Source organism: Trichogramma pretiosum, unplaced genomic scaffold (genome assembly GCF_000599845.2).
Source record: "Trichogramma pretiosum strain Unisexual culture from Peru unplaced genomic scaffold, Tpre_2.0 scaffold3, whole genome shotgun sequence".
Classification (NCBI taxonomy): Eukaryota; Metazoa; Arthropoda; class Insecta; order Hymenoptera; family Trichogrammatidae; genus Trichogramma; species Trichogramma pretiosum.
In genome coordinates this window covers 4573658-4594649 of record NW_019641698.1, presented here as the reverse complement: position 1 = coordinate 4594649, position 20992 = coordinate 4573658, and the positions used below count along the sequence as shown (strand labels likewise).

Sequence of the window (20992 nt, the reverse complement as noted above, 5' to 3'; positions counted from 1 at the left end):
ACTTGAAAGCACAGCTCGGACTTGGAGACACTTTTGGGATGCCAAGTAAAAACGATGCAAAGCGCTGTAATTGCAGTAATACGCATGAGACAGGAATAGTTCAAGTATCTTAAATGACCGCAAAAGTCCCCACGGGGTGCACAGCGGACGCGTCAAAGACAAGAGAGAAGCTCAGAGCGAAAGAGAGAGGGAGAGCTAGAACTTGAAAATCTGGTTGACCACAAGGTTGGCTTGCAGAGGCCAGCTCTAGTCCGCCGAGTAAGCAAAGCTGCTGCTGCAGCGGCAGCATCATCCGCTCATTTGCATACATTAATACCGCGCCTGAGCGGTCAATTTCTTCGGACCGGAGGTCCCGTGCAGTAGTGCGGCCAACCGAGTTTCGTTTCCTTTTTCCTGCCTAGTCAGCAATCTTAGTCCTATATGTCGTTTATGTGGTAGAGCTTTGTGTCATCTTCTTTTCTCTCTCCGCTGAATTTCCAAGGAACGTGTAAGGTTCTATACCAGAGCCTTCGTAGGAATTACTTGGGTAACCGACGTCGACGTCGTATGCTGTAAAATGAGCGAGGAATTTTTCACTGCTACAACGCTTATTATATACGTTCATCTAGAATAATGAAATTTTTCTCGTTGAGTGCCGGGTAACATCAAGCCCATAGAAATCGATTCGAACTTCGGGTGTCTTCGACTTGATCAGACAGCTTGAAATTTCCCGTTTTCACGGAGTGACATCGAGCTCGTAATTCACAGACAGATCTCGTTATATTGCAAAGGTATACAGTGTGTGTGTGCTCACGCACAAAGTCAAGAAGTTCTTACATCTACCAACGACCTACATGTTTAATGCCAAAGTCAGTTTATCGAATGCCTCGGTAAAAATTTATAGTTTTGCGCTTTTTCCAAAAAGGAGTTTTAAGGATGTTTTTAGCCATCACGTGAAGTCATGTGTGTGTGTACGTGCGCGTCACCTAAACGCTGCTTTTTTTTTACCTGCTATGTAATATACGAGACACAAGCGTGCGCGAATGCGCCTTTATCGCGACCCACATATTGGCGTGAGTGCTGTGAGAATGCGTGTGTGTGTGTGTGTGTGTGTGTGTGTGTGGCAGCGAGCAATGAAGCAACGGTGCAGCTCGAGCATAATTCGTGCGACATTAAAACAGGCGTGTATGCGCCAGCGAGCGCTACTTTATGACCCGCGCGTAAAAGTGAACTTAACGACGAGCAGCTGTATGTGTAGCGTGTGTACGGCTCTTGTTTTTCGCTCGCGATTATAGGACGGACATCATGCATGGCAGTAGACTCGTAAATTTAACCAACGAGATGCGCGCGCGGGACGATTCAATAGCTCGCCCGACAACATAGGTCGGCCGAGAGTAATAAAAAATATTATCATGTGTTGGAGTGCAGAATGCGTCGCGTTTATTATTTTTTTTCTCCCTTCCCCCCCCCCCCCCCNCCCTCCCCCCCCCCCCCTCTGTCTCCTTTTTTATGACAATTTTAAGCATGCTCGACTCGGCCGAATTGCTCTCATTACGTCTCGTTCAGGCCGGACGTTAGAAATATGTATTTTTACGCAAAATGGACTGAAGTAGCGTGAGGGCCTATAAATCGGATCAAAAATGTAATTCTAGTGCCTGAAAACTTTTTATTGCATTTTCGACGAGGGCGCATGTAGTAGTAAAGTTTTTATAATTTTTTAATTAAAATATTCATGTTGGAAAAGTTTAATGATTTGCATGCGAATTCGATGTGCGTATATAATGCGCGGCACTTTAGATTTCCTTCAGATGTGATGAAATTGTATGAAAAGTCTTCCAGGTGATAACTATGAGTCTTGCCGTCGCTTTGTGTGCCACGATGAATCGCCGTACGCCGCACTTGCAAAGATTAGTTTGTGATTCGATATTCGGCATGTTTGAAAAAAAAAATCATTGGGTATTATCGATCGCAAGTTTCTCGGAATTTCGTAGCAATAAATGCAAAAAGAAACTTATATTTCGCGCAAAAAAAGCACTCTGCCAATTTACGGTATTCATCGGAACATGTGCGAAGTAAATTTATACACAGAAATCGAACGAAGCGTAATTTTAAGCGTATTGGAGAATACCAACCAAGCAGAGAATGTACTACCTCGAAAAATAGGGATTCAATCGAAAATTTAGACGAAAAAAACGTACACGGTGAATGATATCAAATAACAGCGAGAAGAAGCCAATAAATTCAATTTTTTTCAGCACACCATTTCAATTAATATTAAACCACATAGCCTGAACAAGCACTAAAGCCTCTTTTTACATTGAAAATATTCCCTACTACGATATGAGCAAAGATCATTCAAATAACGTCAAATGCCGATGTTCTTTTACCATAGGAATATACGGATCCCTTTTTACAACTCTTTTCGTTGCACAAAAAGGAAACAATGAAAAAAACCTACAGATTTTACCTCGGCACGGACGCGCGCGCGCACACGCATGCAGCACACACAGGTGCGTTTATCTGAAAATAAAGAATCGACTAGAACACAATGATACAGAAGAGCAGACGGAAAGAATGGGATATATAAACCTCCATCGCGAGTGTCCCTTTATATGCGTGTACGATGCACGAGACGTGGGAGCACACATATAAAGCGGTGCATCGAGAGCGCATTGTCATACCGGCATAATGGTTTTAAAAGGCAGTGAATTTCACAGTGCGTTACTTGCCAGGGTTCAGCCGTATTTGTAAAGCACTGCGAAGTATATTTAAGAAACGTCTCTAAAATTGGAATCTAACATGCGCGTAAGATTTAAAAATAATAAAAATAATGAAAATATAAGAAAAAATACCTTTTTACACAAGCAAAAACTTGTTACGTAAACAAAATATGTTTACGAAAAATAAACGATTTACGAAAAAATTTGGGAAAATCGAAAGAGATAAATGTATATTGAATATTTTTCAGCATCCGAAGCTTCAGCCTCATTAATCATCAATTATATACATATGAGTTTTAATTTATATACTCTGATTTTTAAAATAACCTTACTTTTGAACATTTATTAATTCGTCGTTTATCTCGCAAGCAAAACCAGGCAAAAATAAACATTCTTCAATAATTAAAACTTTAACAACTTCTTTCATTACGAGTTGAGCCCTCAGGCCGCTTATAAAATTTTCCTCTTGAAGCTTGAAATTCAGTGACATGGCAGTAAAATAGCGCGCGAGCGAGAGAAAGAGAGCGAAATAAAAAGTGTAATGTACGCACGTCAAGATTAGCAACATGATAAGCCATTAAAATGGCAACGTTGTAAATCAAGCTCAAGGGTAGTATACAGGCGAGAGCTGCGCGAGAAGGAAGGAAAGAGGGAGGCGTATGTGCGTGCGAAAATAAAGCGGCTATTCATGAAAAGTCTCGGGCTAGATAGACGTAGGGTCTCTTTGGCTTGCGATATATAAGTTTCATATAAATAAATGCGCACGCTTGTAATTAACCTGTCTGTGAGAAGGTGAGTTTATGATTTTTTTTCTACTTTTTCCCCTTCTCTCCGCGCCTCTTTCCCTTCAAGCACAAATACACACACTCGTGATATTTAATGTTTCACGCTTTTTGGTCGAGAAGCAACGGCGAGAGCTTTTTCTCCCTTTATTTCTCCTGGTCTTACGAGTAGCTTGCCTTATGCGCCGCCTGCCACTGCTACAGTACACTCTGCACCGACACAGCCACACACATACAAGCACACGTGCACACACACCTAGGCACACTAATTGCATCCATTTTAATTACCTCAGTTTTTGAGCAAGCTTACATATATATCATAGAAAGGCCACCGAGCCTGGCAAAACTAGAAATATGTATATAGTGTGCGGCACTCGCAAAACTGTGGGGCGTATTACCGGTACGGTAAAATCAGAGAATTGCGAGAGAGAGAGAGAAAGAGGCCATTATTTTATAAGGTGCAGTCATGCTTTGTTTTCCACCAGTCCAGTTAATCATTCATCCGTCTCTGGCTTAAATACGACTCTGGTGTGATTTTAACTTTGCGCTGTTTTTGGAAGCGACTGTAGATTTTTGTATGTATAGGTTGAAGGGAGAGAGAATGAGTAAGTCGGCAGCTTGTTAGATCTAATATTTTACTTCTGACCGACTGCAACAAAAGTTCTCTATTAGAACGGGAGCCATTATTGCAACGAAATGCACAATCGATGTTTCATAAATATTCTCTGTTATGTTTTTTTTGAGCGGAATGACGAGACATTTCCTTGTTACGTTATTTCACCTCAAACACGAGTACATGAAGATGCTGCCACTGAAAATTGTAGTACATTCTGTCGACTACCAACTATTTCTACTCAACTTTTTTTCGCGCGCCGACTTCATGCATTTATTTCGCATCTACGCATGCCATTGGTGTGAAATTAGGAGCTTCGTGCAACGAATAAATTTGCATCAAATACGTGCCGGAATACAAGAAAACTTGACTTTTTGAAAATACGAGTGAAACGCTTTTAAAAAAAAAAATTTACCTTCGCATAAATAAATGTGTCGAGATGAACGTGAAAAATTTCGTGCGAAGAATGACGTTATTTTTTCGTACCATTTTAAACTACTTGACATTAATTTGGAATGTGTGACCGAATTCGCAATTATTCGCATAAGCGCGACCGTTTGAGAATCACTCTATAAACATGAATCCGCGCAATAAGTAATTCATAGTGTAATAGTTAGAAATACAATCCAGTCGATTGTGGATCGATATGGCAAAATCCAACAATCACCGTATCTCCGGATTTGATCGTTATCACATTATATGCGTTAATTCGCAAAACGACAAACTCAAACGCAATAAGCACTAATAAATTAGCAGCGGCGTCGATTTAGAAAATTATAACATTTCGCGAGTAGTGCGCGCGATTCTCGTGCGGCAGCATTGATAATTCAATGTATAGGCACGGAAGGAATTACGACAAATATCATGTGCAGTCGCGCGCGTGCCCGCGACACACTGACCAATTGCGGTAAGCCACTATATATTGTACTTTCCCTCATTAGCATTCGATACAATGCATTATGCATTATTATATCTCGTAGGCAACTGGTGTAAAAAGCCAAACTCACTTGGAGCTCTGCGGCTGGTCGGCATCAACAATTGCCATTAATGACGATATGCCCGATTCACGCACTCACCTCGCGTTCTTATTCCGGAGACATGATATAATAATGACCTAATGCGAGGCCAAAAGCACAGTGGGCATATAGGCGATCGATGATCATATTCGACGCGATTCAGTGGCTGTACGGAGCGCGCGAAAAGAGAGCAAGAGCCGTAGAAGGGATTACGCTGTAATCCAGTACAGTAGCTGATACGACAGAAAAGTTTGCCACCTCGCTAAAAAAAGATAATTCGCAGATTAAGAAGTTCCGAATGATCAGCGGGAGGAGCCTCGTGATTCCATGTAATAATGGAGTCTGCTTGCGCTCAGGCGGCTGTTTAAACTCGTATTTTAAATCGTTCTTATCTATTAACGCAAAGATGAAAAATAATGGAAATACAAATGATTAAATTACCAGTATACCGATGAATGAGAGATTCAAACATTTCATATGAAAATAAAATTAAATAATAAAATGGAGTTCCGAAAATTCTAATTCGCCGAAATTCATTCGGGGCATCAATTTGGAAAAAAAACTAACAAAATAGAAGAATATGAGTGTAGATATCAATCAGGCTATTTTCAATTGTTAACTTCTACGCTCGTCATCTGGACAAACTACTTCAAACCATGCATGCCACGTATCAAGTAAAATGGAAAGTCCTACTGTTAATGTTTCAATTTACTTTAAAATCGTTTAATATCATTTATTTTGATTAATTTAGTTAGAATTTGGAAATATACACGCGACGTGCCTCACAATTGCAGCGAACTTCAGCGTATAACGCACACATACAAAAGTCGAGTGCAGCTTTAATCATTAAGTACTAGAGATATAGTTTGTCCGTGCGCCAAGTCAACCGTCGAGCTGGCGCAGTAAAATCGAGAAAGAGAGAAACAGTGCAGATAATTAAGAAAATAAAACGAACCTCATTACGCGCCTGCGTTATTCAAATGCTCCCACGAGAATTACGTCAGAGACAGAAAGAGAGAAAGAGAAAGACAGCGAGAGAGATCCAAGATCGTCATTCGTTGTACGTTGCGTTCAAAAAAAAAAGGACATCAGATTTACGAGCTCTCGTACAGAGCATGCAGGAACATTTCGACGGAAAACGAAACTGTCTAGCATGCGTCTAGTTGTGCGAGCAAACACGCATGTAAATATACCTACACAGACGTGACACACGCATACACACAGGTGCGTTTATAATTGCGAAACCAGATTGCCAAAGATGAAAATTAACTAAAGGCTTTCCGCGTAACGCGTGACAAATCCTACGCACGCGCGAGCTCCGTGTACCCTCTGGATTATAATAGATTAAATTTCATTTCGAGTACATTATATTGTATCGCGTATACATGCGATGTTGAAAGCGTGTATACACGGGGCACTTCATTTTCAGCTAATCCGACGAAGAGTTGTATTGTAGTTCGGTACAAATAGTGATGGATATTTGCAGTTTATTTGCAAGCGATAATTCGAACTTTTTTAGCGAATATATTGTATTAAAATAATATAATAGAGTATATCTTGTGTCCATCAAATTAATGCCACTTATATCTCAAAGTCTCGAACGACGTAAACGACTTAGCAAAACTTTGCAGGAGATGTAAGTTTAATAATTCATAGTTTTACCAATAATTCAGGTCTTATAGTAAAGTCAATTATACATTTGATACTAATTGTAATAAATGAAAAAATTCAAAGTTTAATGACCAGCTTGAATTACATTTACTTTTTTTATATCTCAAGTAAAATGAATCATTTATTTCATAAGAAAATTTACCAACCTCCTTTACTTTTGTACCTATTCTTATTTTAGTTTTTGCTTTTATTAATTGAAATGTTTACTTACATATTCTTGTATATATCCTGGCACAGATACATCCAAGTATACGTGCAGTTACTCGCACGATCTAAGTCCAGTTAAGCAAAAGTTATGATAGCAACGGCTGATGCTTGTGTGTATGTGGCCGCGCGTACATAGCGTATCTATACGTACGCGGCAAAGTGCGCGTCGAGAAAATGCGCGAGACTTTAACACAATTTATTGTTAAACTTGGCTACCGCAGAACATTTTCAAAGTTAGAATTATATCTGGATAATTTCTGTCTTACTTTTGTATCGAAATTTACGTCTCGCCGCGTAGACGCACGGTATTCTCTGCTTTTTCTTTTACGAGGGACAGAAAAAAAGGATACTTTACAAACGAAAAAGCAAATTATACTTCAGGTTCTTTTAAGCACATTTTTTCTTTTGTAACGTTAATTTAACCCTTTGAATCTTAAGTATGTAAATCTGAGAGAGAAAATGACAAATGCTCGGTTTGATATATCGTTTAAGATGAAAAAGTACTTTTAAAGCTTTGTTTGGTAAATAGATTGGTCTGAAGCATGATCATCTTTGTTTTGGAACGTGCTTTATCATTCAACGAGACTTCATCTTTTAAAATTCAATCATTGACGTCCCTACTTTGAAAAGGTAATCAAAATGTATCAAATTAAAGCTTTTCGCGTGGGTCTGCTTTTCAAAAATAATTATTAGCAACGAAAAATTTCAATTTGTGAAATCTGAGTACGATTAATTGAAAATTTGCATGAATAGATTAAATAAAATGTATGGGTCAAATAAATGTAGCGAGATATATACATAATTAATGAAAGGTTAAAAGCAAGCGATGTTATACAGATATCATTATAAAATAAATTGAAAGTTGAATTAATTTAATAAAGGATAATATTGTGCAGTGCGAAACAAAATGATTAATGAATAAACTTAGAGTTATTGAAACTAGTTTGGGTTAACTAAACGTGTCCAAGGGTCATTTAATTGTAAAAAAAAGTAGATGCAGTTATTTGACGCGCGAGACGAATCCAGCAACGTCAAGAAACTTTCTCCCTTTCGCTAGTAGCTGATTTTGAAGCCCATTACCCGCAAACTCGCATACAAAGAAAAAAGGAAGAATGACCTGCTTGTCACGAGGACTTCTGCGCACGCCGCACACACACCTCACCCAGACGCACGTATCTTGTGAATGTTGAATATATTTCACTGGGAACGCGCTATAAGGTGCAGCTTCTATCAAATTTTCATAAGGGCGGGGGCGCGCCCTTCTTCCTCTTGAGAAAGTTAACCCCTCAAGGTAATTCAATGTACTATTCGCAATCGAGAAATTTTTTTCATCACAACCAAGCGATGTTCACTTTTTGCTGCTATTAAGCCAGTAAAATTTTTGAATTTTGTGCTACATGAGATTGTAAGTTTTCTATATTCATTAAATTTTAAGCAAAACTTCTTCAAAATGTTCCCAAAAATCAAATGCACAAATTATATAAAATTCGAACAAAAAAATAAAAGAATTATAAATCAAAAGTAAAATATCAAAGCTTTATTTTTCGTGCTTCGTTAATAATTTTTAAACCTAATACTTGTATGTACTGTCATGAAAAAGACACGAAGAAATGATTTTATAACAAATTCATATACTCATAAATCAAAAGTAACATCGTCGATGCTATTACTATTGTTCAAAACTAGAATCTTTTTTACATCCCCAATGTTTGTGATTTTCTTTTTAATTTTTTGTAGGTTTTTTTTTCTAAAGTTATTTCAATTTTATTATATTGTATTGAATTTTTTGCTATATTTTTTCAATATTTAAGTATTTAAAAAATCAAATTATTGAAGTTATATCAAGCAAGAAAAATCGCAAATTTAATTCAATTTGTTCGTTAGAAAATAAATAAAATACTATATTGTAGACATAGAAACAATAAATAACTAACAAATTAATGAGAGAAAACATAAGTTAATTACGCACCCTACATGTGGGCTCGCAGAAACTTTGGGCATACATTAAATGACCACGACGAATCAAGATAGATTTTTCCGTTTGTAATGTTGTCGGTGAAAAATGGGTCAGCTATTATTCGAATTAAGAGGTCGAATTGCGGCAGAAAGAAAGCAACTGCATGTACTGTAGCACTATTTCGTTGTTAATTGATAGGACTTCCGTCTTTTTTTCAAGAGTTTCAACGGGAAGCCAGCAAATCTGATCGAATTCTTTTTCGTTCTAATAGTCTTTTCGAGATAATTAAGGTATTTTAAAGGTTAGATTTTGTTGACTTACCATTAAATTTTCGCTTGTCCGTGCTTGACGATGAATCGGGTCGATAAAGAAATAAAAAATACTTAAAACTGAATTGATCAATGTGAATACTAACAGCACATTTAGAAAAACTATCCTCACAAATCATCGAAAAAAGCAAAATTTTTAAACCACCTATTGAAAAGTTTAAACTAAAATTTCGAGTTGTACACAGTCGTTTTAGTCAAACGTCCACTTTTTGTTTAAGTCCCTAATTTTCATCACTTCTTAATGCACCGATCGTACGTCCCGCCAAACTGACTCCGCCGCTCGATGAATCTTATCGCTTTCACCTACAAAAGAGCAAAGTTCATAATTTTAGTTTCGAGTGGACTTCGATATATTGATCGGAGCCATTCGGCATATGATTATTATGTTAATTTATTAGGTATATCGATTCAAATGGCGCCGACCACTATACGTAAGAGCCAAGAGATGAAACTTAATTTTGATTAACGACGTCGTTCATATTTTACAGTCGGCTATGCTTCAAATTAATGCTGTGAGCTTCGTTAACTCTTTAGGTGGAATGGGGAAGAGGGGAAGATGGCAAAGTACCTACTCCGTAGAGCCGGCCGCAACGGGCTCATATGTGTGCCTTCGCATGAAATTATACTTCAAGAGTTATAGCGTTTCTGGAGCTCACGCGTGGGCAGTGTCGAGCTTAGTCGAGTGATATATACATATTAGAGAAGTACGAGTTGGCTCCGAATTTCAACGGAGGAGAAAATATCTCGGCCGACTGGCGATGTTGTTTCGATGAGAAAAACATTTGCTAGGAATTTCTCCTCGCCGTTGTAACTGCTGTGACAGTTGCATTAAAGTGGGGTATTTTCGAGAAGCGCAACGGCGCACAATAACTGAACGTAAAAGCTTATTGTAAAATCTCGCATACGAATTTTCCAAAAAGCTTTGTCAAGATTATTATACAAAAGCTTTATGAGAGTTTATTTATGAGTTTCCCAGTGAAGTTGTTTATTACATGGTTTTTTAAAACAATTTCATCTTTATGCACTCACATTAGTACAATGGAAACTTTATGAGAATAACACAAGATGCTTGGAAGTACGAAGTGAGAGATTTTTTGAAAGTTATCGTGTACATTCAAAGAAGATTGCGAAGTAAAGAGTTTTAACGATAAAAAAACTTTGACATAGATGACTGCTTTTTGAATGTAAATTAATATTCATACTAGCTTGAATGAATTTTTAATGTAACAGTAATTAGTATCGTTCAGATTTTTTAATATCAAAATCTTTTCATCAAAACTTAGCCTTTACATTTTCTATTCTTATTTATATCATTTCCAAGGGCTGTTTCGTAAATATTCTATTAGTAAAATACCCTTTATTTGCGAAATTGCCGAGAATCATACTGCAACACTGATAAAATTATATTTTATTGACTACTCACAGAATAAAATAACCAAAAATACCAGAAATGACGTTTGCGGTTATTTCCGGTATCACTTTTTTGGATTTCAATGTACATTGTAATACATGATAAATGAAAATGCCCGTACTATATTTTCCTCAAGAAATTTGAATCGTATTTCATGATATTATAAAATACTACTATTGTAAACAAATGGATAATAATATTCTGTTTCAAAAAAAAAAAAAAAATCAAACACCGTCTTGAAAAGTCAATAAGCAATCGGTATAAAAGTAAGTATATGATGCCAAAATCAGAAAATAAAAAAGATTTCATAGTTCATGGAATGAAGCCTCCATTTTTCAATAGAAAAAGGAAAAAGAGAAATACCTCAATGCAATAGACGCATTCGTCACCGTAGTTACCGTGTCAACTTTTCTGAGGTACCACTCCCAGGCATTGGTATCAATCATTTACGAGAAGCAAAAATATATATTTTGCTTTCTCACTTATATATATTTCTCACTTTTACTCCACTGCGCCCTGTTTTATCGACTTTCTTACACTCATACAAAAAGTGTGAGAAGAAAATACAGAAACTCTCGAGGTCTTGACTCTCGACTTTTATACATGTATATATTGAGAGAGTAAGTACGACTGAATATACGCCATCCTTACTATGCGCATTACTGATGTGTCCTTAGCAGAAATTAAAAGCTTTTTTGTGCTTCAACGACTGCCACTACGTATTCCATCTCGAACAGGACTTCAATATCGAACGATTAAATCGCTGAGATTAACGTGTGCAAAGGAGCAACGAAATGATTTTTCTTTCTCGATGTTAAATCACTGCCCACGGTCTCTCTTTTACCATCACTCATGAATATTTCAATCTTTAATAATGAATATTACAATTGAATAATAGATTTTAATGAAATTTTGAAAAATCGTTCGACCAAACTAGAATAATTTAGATAGATTTTACAAAACAAAAACGAAAAAGGTTATCATTTGGCAAATTAAATTGATATTAAATCAGATTTAATTCATATCTATTTTATATCGTTTGAAAACATTTTTCCGGAAATTAGACTAACAAAAAATGTGCCAAGACTTGAGTTTCAACAAGAGCTTAAATATAAAAAAATCGATAAGCTAAATTCGGTTTTGAAAGAAGTTTTTTATATTAATTTTTATATCTGTGGTGGAAAGGGCTAACGAGATAACTCCATTTTTCGTGTTTTCGAGAAAAACGCGTTTGAAGTTGCGCACGAAGGCCTAGCTAGACGCGGACGACTAAATATCTGTACCTACGATATTTTTACCTATTATGAGGTATCTTTTGAACTATGTACTTATGAAATTGAAAGGCGCATCATAGTGATGATACGGAGCAAAAACTATGGACTTATCTCGTTAGCCATTTCCCCGCTTAGCAGATAAGTCCACTTTTAGCGGTCACACTTTTTTCAATGTCGATAATTTTGCTTAGTTTGTGATCAAAAACTCATTTAATGATTTTACATTGATAAAATAGCTCATTTAACATTATACTGGTGTCAGATCTCAGATCTTGCAACGAAAAAAGGCCACACTGAAAATCGCGAAAATGGCCCCTCTTGTATCAAATGTACCAACTGTATAGTGAAATTCACAACATTCGAAGAGTGTGAGAGCCATTTTTATGTTGGAATATCATTTTCTTCACTGAGAAAAAAATTTCATTGATTCAATGAAACGTTTTATTAAAGACATTCTATAAAATAATTTCATTGATGTAATCTTTGTTTATTTCATCCAACAAAATATTTAATTGTTTTTACCAACGCTTCGTGAAAACAATTAAATATTTTGTTGGATGAAATAAACAAAGATTACATCAATGAAATTATTTTATAGAATGTCTTTAATAAAACGTTTCATTGAATCAATGAAATTTTTTTCTCAGTGTTTCATTTTCAAATCAATCTAGACTCTTAATCGCATTTTGGAGCTCGCCAAGGTGAAGTTATCTCGTTTGACCGGGAATCGTTTGCAGCGAAATGGACTTATCTCGTTAGGCACGGTGTTATATTGAACGATAGGTGCTCTTTTCAGCTTTTGTGACACTTGTACCTTAAAGTAGACATAACATATAGGTAATTCATGTCATAAACTCGATTTCGAAAAAAATGGAGTTATCTCGTTAGTCCTTTCCACCACAGATATTAATTCTAATTTAATTAGTTATTCGTCTAAGTTGGAACAAAATCATAATGCATGTGTCATATCCGAAAAATCGAGTCTCGTCACGCTGTTTCTCGACCACGAGTTTTTCGATGTAACGTTTCTGTAGACATAGTAAAATAACAATGAACGTGCGAAAAAAGGGGTGATAAAAAGAATGTTGTAATTTACGGGTTATCATACCACGCGCCAGTCACGGGATAGCTTACGCAAATTCGGGTATTCTTCCAATATCGCCCCACTGTAATACGGGATTCAAAAATTCAAACCTTAAACGTGTATCTCAGATTTTGGTACAGTTTGAGTAAGATAAGTGCGCGGGTATTATTTAATAAACAGTCCCGACGTCACACATGGCACGTGGGACGTTTAGTTGATATCGTTATTGTTACAGAGTAAAAAAATTCAATATCTTTCTCGATTACTTTTCATTTTTTTTAAATTAATATTCCTTTTTCAAATAAGCAACCTATTTTAATTTTGACAGTTGATCAATTGAAAAATTGTTGATACAGCTCAAATTATGATTAGTTACTTGAACTCGAGCGTTTTTGTATTGAACTTGAATTTCATTCGCGTTATTGTTACGATTATCGCTTGAAATATAATAGACAAGCCATTCCATCATGCCCTTTGAAACAATGACAAACTTTTTTCATCCTTCAATTTAGATCCGAAAATACACGCGTATCGCAAAACTTCGTAGTATTCGTTCTTACTTCTTTTTTTTTTCAAGATAAAAAATTCATCATCAGATTTACTTCAGAAATTCATAAAAAAAATATATGACAAGCATTTTTAGCCGAATTTTCTTTACATTTCAAAAATTTTTGAGAATAATTAATTTTTATTTTATTTAAAAAATGAGAGAAAAATAATTTTGGTATTTCGATAAGTTGCAACGAGTGGATACGGTGCCCTCAACCTTTGTTAATCTTGTTCTCTTCGCAATTTTTCCGAATATATCCAATAAATGCCCGGGAGAAAAAGTTTGTTTTAGTTAAAAATTAATTCAAGAGGAGAGCGCATTTAAAAATGGAAGAAATAATATTCTATAAAATTATTCGGGGAAAACAAAGCTTATCCTTAATACTTTTATCGATATTTCTTTTTTCTCCGCTTTCAAAATACCTCGCGTAGCATAGTTTGAAACCGCCGCACAATGGCGAAGCTTTTGTCCACGCATTAATAACTTGTACCTTGTGCCTTTGACTCAATGTATGCAAACTTGTGCAGGATGCAAATACTTGGTAAACACGTACATGCCTTTAAAGGTAAGTTGAAAGGCAAAATTTCCATACATCTGCGTGCTGAAGCAGCAATTCTGTAGCGGAGGCAGGACTGCAGATCCCAACGTATATGATATGAGGTCAGCTCAGCCTCCCTAACGTAAGGCAAAACTATTTTCGATTCCCTTGAATTCATGCATAAACTAATGCATTATATCTCAGCCTATGGATCAAATCGGGTTCGGCCAATCGCGTAATCGTGAGTTTACTTTAAAAACAGGGGGATGTTTACAATTCGTGCCGAAAATGCCAAATAATTCGAAGTTTAGTGAATCAGAATTAAAACTCATTCGTGGAACATAAGGTTCAATTTTCTTTAATTCAACTTTTTTTACTGGATTCACACTCGAATAATCATCAGGATATTGAGTTAGTAATATTAAAATTCTTACACAGTTCAACAGTTAATTTCACAGGATTTCCGACCCATGACGGAGAGAAATTTCAAATAATGATTCATACCTAACGCTGTTAACGCTCGAACATGAGCCTGCGCAGGCAAGCATTTCGTGTACGTTTCTCATTAAAAATTTCGCAATTACAAGGTCCGCACGCAGATAAAATCTTAGATGGATTACATGAGTTACGACGCGAAGGCAAATTACAGAAGTTAAGAACAAAACGCGCGATAACTCTGATATACACTTGGAGATATTAAAACATGTTGGCGCGTCCTCGCTGACGTGTATAGTTTCTTATTAATTTCTTGATCGTTGGAGTTTTGACTTTTGCCTATCGCGAAGTTTCGCCTAGGCTCCGACCGCTCACGCGCGCGCGTGTGAGAGAGCAAGCTCGTTTTCTCTCTGCAGACTTCACTAACTTGAAGAAGAGAAAGAGAGTCGGAACGAGCGAGCAGCTCAACGACTGTTTAACCGCAGTTTTATCTGTTAAAAACTTACTTTAGCTAATTTCACTGATTGGTTGCAAGGAGAATCGTTAAAAAAATGACTAAACTCGATGATACCGAGCGCTACTGCCGTAATAAAATATTAATTAGATTTAAACGATTCTAACGAGTTAAATTTAGATGATATTTTGGCGTTCTTATAAATAGCAAAATTTAGTTCAATAACTTTCAAGTAGTAAAATAATCGTAACATCAGTCATCGTACCTCGACCCTCGTGTTGAATCAAAGAATATTTTTAGAATTAAATCAAGCGAGCAAGAATAAACGTGTTAATTAAATAAATAATTTTTTTAGCAACTCCACGACGCTACTACAAATGCAAAAGGGCTTTCAGCAAGTATCGACCTATATAAAACTTTGCTGAGCCGGTCAAAGTGAGACAATAGTATCAATGACTAAAATATTCGTTCTCATTATCGTACATTTGGAAATCAATCAAAAAAGAAAACTTGAAATTTAAAAATTACATAATTTACCATAAAATTTATCGAAAAAAAATCTTGACGAGCTTATTTATTCATCGGTATATAATTTAGCAGTGCAGCACGTTGTCAAGAAGATTGAATTATAAACGAGGCAAATCTGCTAAAGGGCAATTTCGTGTATATACATAAAGCGCGCGCGCGCACTGCTTACCTCGACCCTTGGAACAACCTACAATGTATCGTCTAGGACTTTTACGAGCTCGTAAACAGCAGTGCTTTACTTCCACGATATTGCCTCAGAATTGACATTTCAAAAGTGTAATATAATACACGACGTTCGCTTCGCATCTCATTCTTGACGTTGTATATCGACTAATGACCCTGTTCGGTTTTTCCCCTTCTTCGACAAGAATATTGCACGCAATATTATAATAAAAGTGCAGTAAGGCATAAATTTAACAACGACACGATAACTACAGATACCCGGCGCGCAGTCGGTCATAATTTTTTTTCTCCTGATGATAGATAACCTCTGATGAAGAACGACGACGCAATGGCAGCAGCGCGGGGAAAATGAATTTTTTGGAAACAGAAACATATTGTTGATAGGCAATAGATACTCGTCGATGGACGTGGTGCGCAAGCTAAAAAGTACACACTTCAAAAGCTCTAAATTCATGTCAACTATGTACGAGTCCGAGCAAATACGTACGTACATATATCGGGGACACGTATCGAGCGTACACCACGGGCCAGTGCGAATATAAATCTTTCTTTCAAGTCGATGCTCGAAGTAGGAAAAAAAATACGTTATTCATTCAATCTATACGGCACATTAATCACATTTATTGGCCGAAAAAATACGTTGTATTTAATATCGTACGTTGGTACTATTAAATTATTTAAAAGCTGAATATGCATCGGGAACGCATGTAGCGGCAGTTTTTGACTCGACTACCACGTCCACGTACAGATAGGCGTCGCAGAAAACTATTAATGTCGAGCGCCCGGATTAGTAACACAGCAATACGCATTTGTCGAAGCGCGCAGACCTTCGGGGCGCAATATTTACTACCCCCGCGTCGGATGCTACTCTCGGCTCTGTGAATAGCTGATAAAGAGAATCGTAACGTCCCAATCAATGCACGCATGGCCGCATCTATGCATACATAAAACAGTCCGGCGCTAAATTCAGCGTACGGCAGCAGCGCAGGAGGCCGGCGCTTGTAAGAGAGCGAATGGTATGGAAGAAGATGAAAAAAACAAGCCAAACACCGATTGCCGTTGGGCTTTACTAGTCGTTGGCTAGCTCTAACGAGTTTGTTTTTTTTATGTAGAACTTTATCGCACGAATAACTGCATCTACCTTTTCGGCCTCTCTCTCTCTCTCTCTTTTATATTCGCTCTATTACAGAGGTAGGAGGGAAGCTACGCGATTTTATACTAGTTCTCTGCGCGTGGCATCGAAATTTGAGCGAGTTTATTGGATTCTCTTAACGAAGAAACAATGGCTGATTCGTGAAAAAATTTACGCCAGAGCGAAAGAGCTCGAGGTAATTTTGGGGTGAAGAAATACGGCCCTAACACCAATTTCAGAAGACACGTAAACAAACTGGAGAGAGCAGGCGTAAACTATCATTTGAATTTGCGCGCAGGGTTAAGAAAGGAAAAAGAAAGAGCGCACTTGGTCTCACAGTCACGTATCCGGCGTGTATCTTGCGGCATACGATATATACCATAGTTGTTCATAATTTTGCCACAGTCGAAACCAGTCGCGCGTGTGTGTCCTGCGCGGCACGTAGCGAAGCGCACAACTCTGGTTGTATGTATTATATATTATATAAAAGGGGGTACATTGATACAATATAATTTTATACGGGACGCGTGTTGGAATAGACAAAATTTACTCGGAGTATAATCTAAAGAATAGCTGAAACCCGAAAGAAAAGTCAGTTGTTGCATGAATTACAGGACGGAATTTTAGTTTTCGGGACTTTAATTGAGTCGACTAAATTTGATATTGACTTTATCTCATTGCAATGCCAACAACTTTATAAAATTAGAGCGAACTTTCAACAAATACCTCACATGTGTTTTCAATCATTTTACTATTTTCGTAACATCAGATCAAATAGAACATTTTTGTAAGTTTAAATAATTAGGACGTTGTTTTCAAAATCAAGAAAGAAAGAGCGAGTTACAAAAAAAAAATACAATCTCACAGTGGACCAAGCATTTCTTCAAACAGATTTATAAATTAGGAAAAATATTCATTCGATTTAGAGCGCGAGTTTGAAATTCAATGTCAACAAGTCAACATGTTATATCATTGCATAACTTAGCTTTGAAATTAAACGATCAACAAGTCCACACGTGTACCTACATAAATAACTAGTTTGATTTACCATTCAACTATTTTATATTGGAGCATTCTCAATATTTTTTCATAAATAAGTCGGGGTAAAAAAACCTCGACAAACGGACTATATCGATTGATCATTCGCAAAGGAAAACAGTTTGATGTAATTTTTCTTGTCGAACGATGCGTATCCGGAAAAGTAAACGTAACTAGTTTCTAGCTTTATAATACTACTCGCCCTGCTTGCGTTATGGCAAGAAATGCTGCATTTCAAACGAGAAAAGTAATTCATATTCGTCTGTTCGTATACCCTGAGCCATTCGTTTTCGCCATTGCTGAATATTGTACGAGCTGGAGAAGGTAAGTCGGTCGGTCGAGCGAAAAAATCGCTGGACGCGTTATACGCGTATATACGTGGAAAAGGAAGGGAGAGAGAGAGAGAGGGAGAGAGTAAGCTCCACAGTTCCGACATTTGGAATTTGAGAAATTCAACCTCTCTCTCCTTTACTCGCGTGTGAGTATTTGTGGTAATTCAACGTACGAGCGAATGCTTTCGATAGCGAGAAAACTTCAAAGGTCCGCTTAAATTTGTTGAAAGAAAAGTGATATGTGCGAGTGAACTAAAGAGAGAGATAGTGAGACAGAGAGAGAGAGAGAGAGAGAGAGAGAGAGAGAGAGGTAGGAGAACCATAGAGGAAGGAAATCGAGAAAGAAAAAGAGAAGAAGAGATCTATCAGACTGATAGAAAGAATTCTTTTTGCATACTTATGTACGAATACCCCATACTACAAGTTTATTCGACACGATTGTCCGCACCCCAGCTAGCGCCACCCATCTCTTACTACGTCTTTTATCATCAATTCTATTTGTATGTGTGTGTGCAGGATAGTCGAACTTTTCTTTTGAATCTATCAGGATCCTTCCGAATATATACGCGTTTACGGAGAAAAGTGCTCGGATTCTTTTTTGCCCTCTTTGACTCTGCGATCGCGTCGCGTGCGCGCGCCACGCAAAGTATAAGAGGAAAGAGAAGTATCGATTGTACGTCGCCTAAAAAGCCACGATTGCTCGAGGACACACGTGTGCCCGAATATATCACCGAGCGATAAGTGTCCTTGATCGGCGCAAATTTCGCTCATAGTTGCAAAGCAGAGGGTGAAATATTGGACTTTTCGCGATCGATGCAACGGCATCATTAGCCTCGAGTTAAGAGTTTCTCGAAGAAGAAGAAAAAGATGATGATGATGAGGAGCAGGAGGAAGGAAAAAAGACAACGAGCCTTTATACTTTAAGCATCAAAGAACGGCATCTTTCACAAGGCGTACGCAAAACCGTTTTTAATATCACTCAGGAGTTATAAAAGAAAATACCCGGAGAGTTGTATTTTATTCCGAAATTGCACGCGCGCGGGGGCGCCGTTCCGCGCGTTATACGTCTGCTCATTAAATTCGTTTGGCAAAGTTATCTCGGCAGAAAATTAGCAGCGCGCACAATCTGTTTGACTTTATTGGCTATAAGCACTAAACAATGCTAATTAAGATTCGCGGCGGACTTCAACAAGTTTTCTAATTAAATGAGCCAGCTTACCGTTATCTGCCGAAGTTTCTGCGGTCTCGTACAGTCCATCTGAAATACAAACAAAGTAAATTAACGTGTTATCTTCCAAGCATACGGCGGCGGACGCGCGTTCACATAAGCGCAAAAGAAAATAACGCAGAATTGTATTTTTGCTTTCGCAAAATGACGCGATAGAATGTTTAATCGTTGCTTCAAGAGGCGCTTATGTATAATCTTCGGGAGGATTCGACACTCGTCTCTCGCGGAGAATAGATGTATATCATTATATATACTGACTTAAAGGCAGTCTCCGGCTCTTGCTTTCAAAGATCATCGAACGTCAAACGCTCGGCAGCAGTAGGAGCTGCAGCAGTAGAAGTGTACTACGCCTTAGATCTTTCTCCCTCTAAGCGAGCTTCAAAGGGGTCTCCAGATTTCTCATTTCTCTCTCCTTATAATCGAACTCGCGAATGCCTCGTTGTGCCTTTGCCTAATATTGTGCCGATACACACGTACAGAAAAGGCAGCCACTCGACTGATTCATAATGGCTTTAGTAGCCAATTGAATGCAGCTACCTACTACCTCGCTCATGCACGAGAGCTGTAACTGGAGCACTCCGCATCGATGGCTTAATTTACTTTCAACTCGCTGAATTATACGCGCTATATACACCCTCTGGCCCGGCCCGGAGTAAATATACGTGCTTTTCTCTCTTTTTGTTATGCGCTGCGCCGAGCGACCGAGAAAAAACTTTGAATATTTCACCGGTGTTCGGCCTGCAGCACAGGATTCGGGTTTGCAAAAAATGTTGCGAAAAAAAAGTTACGCGATGAATTACAGGCAAAAATATACGAGGATCGAGGATCCTTTGCGCACGAGGCGCAGCACGCACGTCGAAAGGGGATATTATTCGAACAGGATGAGCAAAAAGAGAGAGAGAGAGAGCGAGCGATGGGATGTCGATTGTGAGCTGCTTGTACGGTGCTCGGCGCTCTGCAAACGTTACAAATGTTATGGGTAGTTCAATCGCGAGCTGCTCGCTGTTCTTCCAGTTAGCTTACATACACCGGAGGGATGTTGAAAGCTCGGCTACTACACGCGCGCATGCACACCAAGTTCCAGTTATACTGACCAATTTTCGTTTAACATGTATATTTCAACGAAAAATCTCTTCCCCCGAGTTATCATCGCTCGCTCTCAAAAAAACGTATTGCGAAATTTTCTTGAAAAGAAAATTTGTAGATAATCTGTTTTGATGAATATTAAAATATTTCCAATTAAATTAAAACTTTCTCATTCCCGTTAAGAGATTACAGAGAGCAAAAGGGCATTACGAATCGAATAAGTGAGTTAGTTATAACTTATAAGACTCGTTATCTGTTTGCCTTTCATGCGTATAGGTGAGACTATTTTAGTTGTTTTTTTTTCTCATCGGAGCTTCCGAACGAATAAACAAACTCCGATATTTTTTACCCGGTTAATATGCAATCATAATGCTCATTAATTTTTTTTTCTCTCTCATGCTCCACTGATTTGTGTAATCAACGAAGTTTGTTAAAAAAAAGACTC

At 37.6% G+C, this 20992-nt stretch overlaps 1 protein-coding gene across 2 annotated transcripts in view; it reads right to left on the bottom strand.

Annotated features, from left to right (window-relative positions):
* LOC111694391 (insulin-like growth factor-binding protein 2) overlaps positions 1-20992 on the bottom strand; it is an 86987-nt gene that overhangs the window by 56902 nt on the left and 9093 nt on the right. Inside the window, exons 4-5 of one of the 2 annotated variants that reach the window (XM_023462369.1) lie at positions 19453-19491; positions 9267-9577 (exon numbers count right to left, since the gene is read on the bottom strand). In XM_023462369.1, coding sequence (XP_023318137.1) covers positions 9513-9577; positions 19453-19491 — 104 coding nt within the window. In that variant the 3' untranslated portion in view covers positions 9267-9512. The remainder of the gene's footprint in view (positions 1-9266; positions 9578-19452; positions 19492-20992) is intronic. The other variant, XM_023462367.1, reaches the window with a different exon arrangement.